General features: G+C 44.9%; 1 protein-coding gene across 3 annotated transcripts in view; it reads left to right on the top strand.

Moving 5' to 3' along the window:
* The first annotated feature begins 330 nt into the window (after window positions 1–330).
* The window catches only part of spast (spastin), a 72,652-nt gene continuing 62,113 nt past the window's right edge, over window positions 331–10,869 (top strand). For 2 of the 3 annotated variants that reach the window (XM_085996741.1, XM_085996739.1), the window contains exons 1-2: window positions 332–721; window positions 5,631–5,714. In XM_085996741.1, the coding sequence (XP_085852867.1) occupies window positions 388–721; window positions 5,631–5,714 (418 nt within the window). In that variant the 5' untranslated portion in view covers window positions 332–387. Of the gene's footprint in view, window positions 722–5,630; window positions 5,715–10,869 lie in introns of all 3 variants that reach the window. The other variant, XM_085996740.1, reaches the window with a different exon arrangement.

Genomic DNA, 10,869 nt, shown 5'->3' with positions numbered 1-10,869 from the left:
TGTAATATCTTCCAGTCCTGAGGAAGGGTCTTCAACCTGAAACACTGACTGACCATCTGTTTCTCCAAAGATGTTGCCTGACCTGAGTATTTCCAGCACCTACAATATTTTATTTTTTATATTTAATAATAGGAGCCAGCCAGTGCTCTGATTGGACTATTAGCCGTCCGAGCAGCGTTCCCGGACTCCGATTGGCTAATTCCTACACCTGGAATAGCGGAGTACGGAGCTTTCATTGGACGATGCGAACGCCAGCTGGAGTCTCCACCTTCTGATTGGATGAAGGATTAGCGCTTAGGCCATTGTGATTGGCGGGTGGCTAAACAATGCGGGAGTGGCGTCGGCGCATGCGTGGTGGGTGTGTGATGGCGGAGAGAGGGCGGGTGAATGAATTCTCCGGGAGGACGAGGCAGGAAGAAGAAGGGACCGGCCCGAACTTCGCCCGACGGCAGCAGTGACAGACTCTCGCTCCACAAGCGCAACCTCTACTACTTCTCTTACCCACTCGTCGCCGTCTTCACCTTTCTGCGCTTCCTGGCCTTCCACCTCTGGCTCTTTTTCGCCTACGTCTGCCAGCGCCTGGCCGAGATGGCATCGCGTAAGACAGCCCCGTCCGTGGCCACGGCCGAGCTCGGCCACGAACCCGAGCAGATCCGCCAGTCCCACAAGCTGGCCTTCGAATACATCTCCGCCGCTCTCAGGATCGACGAGGACGACAAAGGTGAGCGAGGCCCCGCCGCGCTAAAAGGGGTCGTCGGGAGGGAGGGAGGCTTTTGTTGGACCATACAAGGGGTGTCGGTCAACGACTTGCCTCTTTAAGAGCGATCCAGGTGAGGCGTCAATGCCCCTCGGGTTACCTGTGCTATTGAGAGTACAGGACAATATATTTTATTTTCAATGTAAGTGTGAAATGCATTGTAATTGCGTGGCACTGTTTTATAATGTATTGCATTATAATGTAGGATATTGCATTGATATAACTCACTACATTGCATTATAATGTACACATGCATTAGTCTTGCTACGTTGCATTTAATGTATATGCATTACTATAATAAAAACAATGCTGGAAATACTCAGCAGGTGCATATTCATTATTATGTCGCTGCATTGCATTGTAATGCAGTGCATCCATTACTTAATTGCGTTGCATTGTAATGTGCATGTATTAGTTTGTTGCTGTGGTGGTTCATGAAGCATACACTAATGTGCATGCAAAACTGTATAATGCAATTTTAATATATTGCATGTGTTATGTCACTGTTGCATTGTTCTGTAGCTGCATTGTTTTATAATGTGTTGATTATAATGGCCTGTAATTTGGAGTCAACGGTGAAACAAAGGCATTCGCTGCTGGCTCCGAAGAAAGCTGCTCACAAAGATCTTGTGACCTCTGGCGAGAAGTTTGGCTTTTTCGACGTTTAGTTGAAATCAGTGTAGTGTAGTGGGAATCCCATAGTGTGAGCTGCTGTAATGCCAACAAGCTGTCTAAACAGCCAATCACAATGCAAAATTCTCAGACAGGGAACGAGGAAGTGAAGAAGTGCCTTTTATTCTGACTTCAGAAATGTTAGAGCAAAACAAAGATTGGGGCTCTCACATGGGGAAAAGGTAAACCTGAAATAAAGATGACCAAACTTTAAAAATATAAATACATTTTTAAAGGTTCTTAAACTGTAATTTTTATTATAATGGAGAAATTTGGCACTCCACAAAATTAAAATTAGTTTTTCAGGGCCATACGTTTGTTTAGCAGTCAATACGCTGTTAAAACGCCAGTTACACCTAATCCAACAAGGTCCAACTTTTAATGGGGTATTTAACAGCGCTATTACCACGGAAAAGCCCAAAGTTTCGTCCATTTCACTGATTTCTTAGTGTCTGAGCAATGGACTAAAGATTTCCGCGTTAGGATGCGCGTGCGCTACATCCTGAAGTTGCGGTCCGTTTCCAAGGCGTAATAACATTCGCTGTTATTACCCACTGCAAATTCCGGGCCCATGTAGGATGTTGCGTTATGATAATTGACTGCATTGCATAATGTAGTACAATGCATTACTATGTAACTACATTGCATTATGCTATAACTACAATGTATATTGCATTATGTACTGTTATGAGTATTGTAAGGCAAGTAGAATCTGTTGGTGTAAGTATAGTGTGAAACTTTATGGAATTCCTCCTCTTCTAATGATTCCTGATTATGTCCTCCAGCTTGATTTTGTTGCTGGGAGGGAGAGAAGTGCACTTGAGTCTCAAAGCTGTGTGAACTAAATTAAGTACAGATCCTTTTGGCCTGGACATGATTTCTTTTGCAAAGATGACTATTAACCTGTTGGAAATCTGTCCTAAAAAAATTTTTTGCCAGTAAAAGTGGAAACAGTGATAACTATGTTATGAACACTTTGCTTGCAGACACTTGCTGGTCTGGCTTGTGCATGAAGAATTGCCATTTTGAAAAGGTACTTGAGACATGGGCACCCAATGCCTCGGTGATAAAGCATAAGGAGGAAAATAAGAGAATAGGTATTTATATGTGCCAGGTGATTGGGCACTTTTGTTTATGCGGTAGCGTGCAGCTGAGGTGCTGAAAACAGGAACAGGGTCACTGAAGAGACCTGAGTTTAATTCAATGGATTGTGAGATTCTGTACACTGGAGCTACTAGTCCATGTTGTTTTATTGCAAAATACTATGTTATATGGTGCAACTTGCATAGCATGAAATTGAGCAGTTTCCTACATTATAATTGAGCAGTTTCCTACATTATAACAGTGATTAAACTTCAGAAGTACTTTATTGGCTTTAAAGTGCTTTAGAATGTCCTGAGATTGAAAGGTTGTTGCTGCTAATGTGTTGATTCATGCTCTGGTTGCGAGGGTGGATAGTACATGCTGCTGATTCGTACCTCAGCTTTGTGATTCTATGGTCAGATAAAGTGGCATGAGAGGCGCAGTGCTGTTTTCTCCTGTAATGGTCTGCTTCCCAAATGGCTCCACCTAGTAAGCTGGACAAGACCTGATAAAAACTGACAAGGTTGAGTTGAATGTTTTTTGTGTGTGGCAGCTCATGACATCATGCAACTGGACAAGCATTGCATTGTAATTATTGGGCAGCACTTTATCCCTCAACCAATACCAGAAACAGATTATCTGGTCATTATCTCATTACGGTTTGTGGGAGCTTGCTGTGTGCAACTTGGCTGCCGCGTTTCCTACATTACAACAGTGACTACACTTCAAAAGTACTTCATTGGCTGTAAAGCGCTTTGGGACGTCCAGTGATCATGAAAGGTGCTATAGAAATACAAGTCCTTTCCTTTACCAATGTCTTGTGTGGTAACTATGTACATGACTGCTGTAATTGGTAAGTTGAAGAGCAGGGCAAATTGATGGGGGTGAGAGGAGCTGATATTCATTCACCTCCACTCTCTGACAGCTGTAGTTCCTGGGTAATTACACGAGAACTCAGACTACACCACAATCTATCATTTCAATAGGATGCTGCCTGCTTTGAGAGAATACAAATATGAAAAGATTTGAAAAATTGTCTTTTTTGTTGGAACAATATGATAGAAGTGTTTAAAATGGGGAAGATGGGACAGGTTGATGGAAGCAGTCTGTTTCCAGTAGTTATGGGGACAAGAGATTTAGAACAGCGGGCAGGGGAAAACCTTGAGGCTGTGGAATTGACTCCCAGGGTTAGTGGTTGAGGCAGAAACTATGTTAACAATGAAGATCAGATTGGATTGGTGGATGAAGGAAAATGGGTTGAAGGGATATGGGAACAGGATGTAGAAATGTGATTAGGACTATTTGCTCGTGTGGTGGGTAAACACCAGCACTAAAAAAAAAAAAAAAAATGCACATAATTTTAAAATGGCCTGTAGAGTATTGACCTATGTCCATTTCCTTTCCTCCCTCCCTCTTTCTCCCCCCCCCCCCCCCCCCCCCCCCTCTTGGTTCTTGTGGGTCAACTTTGTGCCTGCCATGGAGTGTCATGGCCACATATGACATTCAGTGTTCCCATTGTGTGTGTATATCTGTCGGCAGACACTAAGGGATCTTGTGTTTTCTGAATTGTGATGTATCCACCAATGAGACAACAGTCCTTTCCAAATTTCCAGGCCCACACAATTCAAATAAGATGAGCCAGTGAGTAAGAAACACAGATAGAAACTGAGGTAATTGCAAAATACTGCAGATGCTGGAAATCTGAAATAACAACAGAAAATGCTGGAAATACTCAGCAGGCCAGGCAGCATCCGTGGCGGGAGAAAGAGTTAACGTTTCAGGTCTGGGACCCTTCATCAGAACTGGAAAAAGCTGGAGATGTAACGGATATTAAGCAGGTGCAGAGACGGGGGGGGGGGGGGGGGGGGGGGGCGGGGGTTGAGAGAGGAGGAAGGAGTAGAAAGAATATCCTGTACTTTTGTAAGAGGCAGGAAAGATAAAATGTTGCAAATGGGAATGGCAAAAATCATACTGCATGAAAAATGGGGGCAGGGATAATTATCTGAAATTGTTGAACTCAATGTTGAGTCCGGCAGGCTGCAAAGTGCCCAATCGAAAGATGAGGTGCTGTTCCTCACGCTTCATTGGAACAATGCAATAGCCCGAGGACAGAGATCAGAGTGGGAGTGAAGCAGTGAATTAAAGTGACAGGCGACCGGAAGCTCAGGGTCACCCTTACGGACTGAACGGAGGTGTTCCGCAAAGCGGTCGCCCAATCTGCGTTTGGTCTCCCCAATGTAGAGGAGACCGCACCGTGAGCAGCGAATACAGTATATTAAATTGCAAGAAGTACAAGTAAATCGCTGTTTCACCTGGAAGGGGTGTTTGGGGCCCTGGACAGTGGGAAGGGAGGAGGTAAAAGGGCATGTGTTGCACCTCCTGCACTTGCACGGGAAGGTGCCAGGTGAAGGAGCAGGGCTGTTAGGGGTGATTGAGGAGTGAACCAGGGTGTCGCGGAGGGAGCGGTCCCTTCGGAATGCTGAAAGGGGAGGTGAGGGGAAGATGTGTTTGGTGGTGGGATCATGTTGGAGGTGGCGGAAATGGCGGAGGATGATCCGTTGAATGTGGAGGGTGGTGGGGTGCCTGGGCTTCGTGGGCTGGGTTGCGAGGGCTGTGGGAGTTGTAGTTTGGATACCACTGTCCATCTGTGGACTTTTTACGTCAATCTTTGTGTGCTTTTAATCAATCAATCTGCGATGATCTCTGGTCTCTGTTGCTTTTAGCAACTGCTTAGTACCAGTTGCGTAGTGTGTGTCCGTACGTTCTTTGTGAGCGATGCCTCCTTTCCATCACTCTCGCACCTTGATCCTAGCATTGCATGGCCCTAAATCCATGCTCCAGACAAAATCTGAGTGACTGGATAACCCATGTAAATGTACAGCTGGGTGTATTTTCACAGTTTCATACCTTGTCCATTTGAACAATCACTTGCTCACTGTTACACTGCAGGGAAATGCTAGTGGCAGCACTGGTTTGTAGTTGCTCGCAAAAAGCAGCAAATTGCCTTCACTCCTCGGAGCTAAGCTAGATTTGACGCTATTACTTGAGTTGTTTTGTCTCTGTGCTGTCTCCATGGTCTGTGGGCGCCGGTTATAATTCTGTTCCTCTGTTTGAACAGGACAGAAGGAGAAAGCTGTGGAGTGGTACAAGAAGGGGATTGCAGAACTGGAGCACGGGATTGCAGTCCAAATCTCTGGATCAGGTAAGGCATGCCCATTAACGAATGCTCACCCGTCGCTGCAAAGGATGAGGGTGCCGAGAAAATGGAAGGTTGAGAGTTGTCCACCCATGGTGGCTTGGGAGGAGGTCGAGAAGGATTTAAAGGAGCGGGCAAGTAGGAAGTGGAGAGGGGATAGATTGGTGGAAGGGTGGAGTTTGTGAATGCCATCACTGAAATATCCCAGATAAACATTGCAGTTTGAAGACCAAAGAAGTTGTGCACATTTATTAAAGTTATAACTAACTCAGCATGGTATTTTTATTTGATATTTTGAGTCCATTCCTAGAATGTATACCATATCCGCCCACTTTAAAACACAGGAATATTTAAAAAATATATTTTGTGAATGAATGCAGGGAACACGGCATCAGAAGAAGTAGCAATCGGTGCTTGGCTGTCTAGAATTAACGTACAATTTACTTCTGGATGTAAATACTAGTCAGTGAAATATCACTGACAGTTCAGGACTTTGTAGCTGCTCTTTCAAACTGTAGGTGACTCCCAACTTCAGTTATCTTCTCCCAGCTGACTTCCTCAGTGCCATGTACAAGGGCACCCTGCTGTATCTGTTGCTGCTGTTTGCTTTTTTTAAGTAGAAGATTGACTGGGAGCCCCGTGTCATGCAGAAAGCTGGCACAGTCCCTGGACAGTGATTGAAAGGGGAAGTGACCAATAGTGCGCAGCTTCAGTATGAGCAGCCAATGAAAGGTGAGTGCACAGTGGCAGTCTGGGCCCATTTCAGGCTTGGTGTGTAGTATCTGGATTCTGAGTCCTGTGAATTTGGGCCTGTGCTTTTGCTTCTCCTGGTGTGTGCCTCACAGCTCTCAAAGCCCTGGCCTAAGGGAGCAGTAGATCTTCCATCATTTGCTAAGTCCATTGATAGATTAAGTGAGTGGGTAAAACTGTGGCAGATGGAGTTTACTGCAGGAAAGTGAGAGGTCATCCACTTTGGACCTAAGAGAGAGAGATCAAAGTATTTTCTAAATGGTGAGAAGCCGGAACTGTGGAGGAGCAGAGAGATTTAGGGGTCCAAGTACAGTAATCACTAAAGCTAGTGGACAGATATAAAATAATTAAAAAGGCTAATGGAATGTTGGCCTTTATTGCAAGAGGGCGATACAAGGAGGTGGAAGTTGGCGATACAAAGAGGTGGAAGTTATGTTACAGCTGTACAGAGCTCTGGTTAGACATTGTCTGGAGTACTGTGTTCAGTTCTGGGCACTGCACCAGAAGAAGGATATATTGGCCTTGGAGGGGGTGCAGTGCAGATTCACCAGGACGATACCGGTGCTAAGAGGGTTAAATTATGAGGACAGGTTACCAAGACTAGGCTTGTATTCCCTTGCATATAGAAGATTAAGGGCTGATCTAATTGAGGTGTTAAAGATGATTACAGGAGTTGATAGGGTAGATAGAGAGAAACTGTTTCCTCTGGTGGCGGAGTCCAGAACAAGGGGGCATAACCTTAAAATTAAAGCCAGGCCATTCAGGGGTGATGTCAGGAAGCACTGCTTCACACACAGGCTAGTGGAAAACTCTCCCCCAAGAATCTGTTGATGCTGGGGGTCAATTGAAAATTTCAAAACTGAGTGATAGATTTTTGTTAGGCAAGGGCATTGTGGGATACAGAACCAGGACGAGTAGATTGAGTTAAGATACAGATCAACCATGATCTAATTGAATGGCAGAACAGGCTCAAGGGGCTGAATGGCCTACTCCTGTTCCTATTTTGTAAATGGACTTGACAAGTGATTTGAGGCATCTGACCTGTTCCTTCTTTGTAAGCAAAGGTGTACAGTCCTGAGCAGCTATGCACGACAAAACTACACTCTGCTGCAGTTATTCACCGTTGCCTCACTAGGAACTGAAGTAGGCCATTCAGCCCCTCAAGCCTGTTCCACTATTCAATCAGATCATCGCTGATCTGTATCTCAACTCCAGGTCTCCGCTTCTGATCCCTATCGCATGATGATACCCTTGCCTAACAAAAATCTATCGCACTCCGTCTCGAAAGCTTCAATTGACCCACCATCCAAAGCGTTTTGGTGGAGAGAAATTCAGATTTCCACATTGTGTGGGGGGGAAAAGAAGACCCTTGGTGGCTTCATGGTATATGCCAATCACAAAGGACTGCAGTCATGCAAAATGCTGTAAGCTTTGATGCCTAAAATAGACTTTTCACAAACTGTATCTTTGCCGGCATAGACTTCAAAGGCAAGAACACAAAGTATATAGTGTCTAGTGCTAATGGTTTTCAGAGTTTGTTTCAAGAAGATTAGCTGTTTTCATTGAGTCAGTAATGAAATATTTGCCTTGAAGGAACTGTCAAGCATAAAGAAAGAACTTGCATTTATATAGTGTCTTTCATGATCTTTGGCTGCAGAGTGCTTTAGGATATCCTCAGTACTTTTGAAGTGTAATCACATGTTCTCTTCCTGCTCATGCACCATTTACCCCTGGAGTCCCCCAAGGATCTATCCTCGATCCCCTCCTATTTCTCATCTACATGCTGCCCCTCGGCGGCAACATTCAAAAACGCAGCGTCAGGATCCACAGGTACACTGATGACCCAGCTCTACCTCACTGCCAGCTCTCTCGACCCCCCCCCCCCCCCCCACTGCCTCCTTCCACCTCTAACATTGCCTGTCTCTGCCCCTGCCTCAGCTCATCAGTTGCTGAAACCCTCATCCATGCATTTGTTACCTCTAGACATGACTATTCCAATGCTCTCCTGGCAGACCTTCTACCCTCCATAAACTTGAGCTCATCCGAAACTCTGCTGCCCGTATCGAACTTGCATATAGTCCCGTTCACCCATCACACCTGTGCTCGCTGACCTACATTGGCTCCCGGTCCAGCAATGTCTTGATTTTAAAATTCTCAGCCTTGTGTTCAAATCCCTCCATGGCCTCGCATCTCTCTATCTCTGTAACCTCTTCGAGCCCGACAGCCGTTGAGATCTCTGCACTCCTCCAATTCTGGCCTCTTGGGGAGAGGTGGGTAAAAAGTAGCAACTGAACCTGGAGAAATTCTAGTTGCCAGCTTGGTTATTGAAAGATAGCTTAACCTCTCCTTTTGTTGATGGCACATATCTTATAATAAGCTCCATACACTAATTGGGCTTATTACCCAAAATGACACGGGTTTTTGCATTGGTACTGTCGGTTAACTGTAACTCATGTAATATCTCTCTCATTCTTCACTGTCTTCAGCATGTGTTTGACATTAGTTTTGAGATTGCTGATTTCCATAACTGGAACCCTTGTCCATGCCTTCGTAATCTCCAAGCCCACCTTCCCCAGTGCTCTCTTGGCTTACTGAACTCCACCATGCACAAATTTCAATTTGTCCAAAACTCCGCCATCAGTCCTACTGATGCTTCGAGTTCTACTGGCTGCCCATCCCCCAGTGCATTGATTTCAGAATCCACATCCTCATTTACAGATCCCTCCTTGGCCTGTCCACGTAAAAATGCCTTTCATTACGGGGAAACAACCTAGAAACAAGTCTGTTGCAGACTTGCAAATATAAACCTCAAGGCCTGGAGTTACCTCCTAGGGGTGCAATCAGCAAATTGCACTGGACACTGCGCTAGTTTTGGCAAGGTGAAGCTACCCGGATACTTGAGTGTACAGTGTTTACAGGCGCTACTCGCTTGTGTTTAAAATGCCACGACCTTTTGCGATATTTGAAATGATTTTGCCTAGATTAAGCTGCTGGGCAGAAATCATGTGGCAATTCCAGGCCCAAATGGAAAAACCACCATCTGCTGGATGTAAGGCAAAATGATACTCCGATGGTGTCAAATATCTTGGTCTGGACAGACAGCAGTGGAAGAAATTAGTTGCTTTGTCACTAGGCACAGAAGGCTTTTGCCTATCTCTGCAACCTTCTTGGGTCCAGTACCCCAGCTCACCATCTCTGCTTACCTGACTCTGCTCTGCTGTACATCACCCACTCTCTACCCCTCCTTTGGCAGCAGTCATGACCTCTGAGCTCTGGAATTCTCTGCCTCACTACACCTCTCCCTATCTTCAAAAGTCTCCTCAAAACTGAACTCTTCCACTGTGCCTTTGGTCAACCCCCACTAAATCTTCTCCAAACTCCTGTCTGTTTTATTCCCAATTCCCCCTTTTTATGAACTGTCTTGGGATGGCATGCCGCATTAAAGGTGCTTTTTCAGTCTTGTAGACATACCAGATATTGGGCGAAGTGATCACCTAAAGTGCATTGGGCATCATAGCATGGCACATATTGCACCAAAGAACAAGCAATAGCAAAGTATGAGGTCAACCTATCACTGTGGTTTGCATGTCTTTCTGCTTATTTATTTGAACCCCAGGCGTTTGCTTCCAGTTTGGAGAACAGTCCCAGCTGTTTTTATTCAGAGGTGTTGCTACCTTTTCCCGAGCATTCTCCATTGGGGTTTACCTTCAGTTCTTGCTGTTGGTCTACCCAGTGAGTTTAACTCTCTGCCTCATGCCATGTGACCAAAAGCAGTGCATCATACGATGTTACGGAGTTGGGTTGTTTACTGAGCAATCATACTATTTTGGGGAAGTCGAACACTATATCCCAGCTCTATATTCATCTATTTCAGTTAACATGATGTGTGTTACACTTAGCTTTCAGTGCTTACAGGGCAGATAATGAAAGGCAGGGCAGCTATAAAGGATATAGAAATGTTACAAAAGGGAGATTAGAAGGGCCACGAGGGACTCAGAGAAAATTAGCAAAATAACAAAAGGCAATAAAAATACATTGTAGGAACATTGGAACAGGAGTCGGCCGTTCAGGCCCTTGAGCCTGCTCTGCCATTCAATTAGATCATGGCTGATCTGTACCTCAACTCCATTTATCTGCCTTTGACCGTTGCCCCTTGATAATCTGACCCAACAAAAATCTATCGATCTCAGTCTTGAAAGCTTCAATTGACCCACGTGATTCACAGCCTTTTTAGGGAGAGTTCTAGATTTCCACTACCCTTTGTGTGTAGAAGTGCTAAATGACCTTTAATTTACTCTAATTTTAAGGTTATGCCTCCATGTTCTGGAATCTGCCTGCAGAGGAAATAGATTCAACTCCTTTGTACAGACGTTAGTTTGAAGAGAATAATCAAGGTAGGGCTGCTAAGAGA

Source organism: Somniosus microcephalus, chromosome 9 (genome assembly GCF_052327205.1).
Source record: "Somniosus microcephalus isolate GS21.2 chromosome 9, FLI_Smic_1.0, whole genome shotgun sequence".
Taxonomy (NCBI): domain Eukaryota; kingdom Metazoa; phylum Chordata; class Chondrichthyes; order Squaliformes; family Somniosidae; genus Somniosus; species Somniosus microcephalus.
This window is presented reverse-complemented; position numbering and strand designations above follow the sequence as displayed.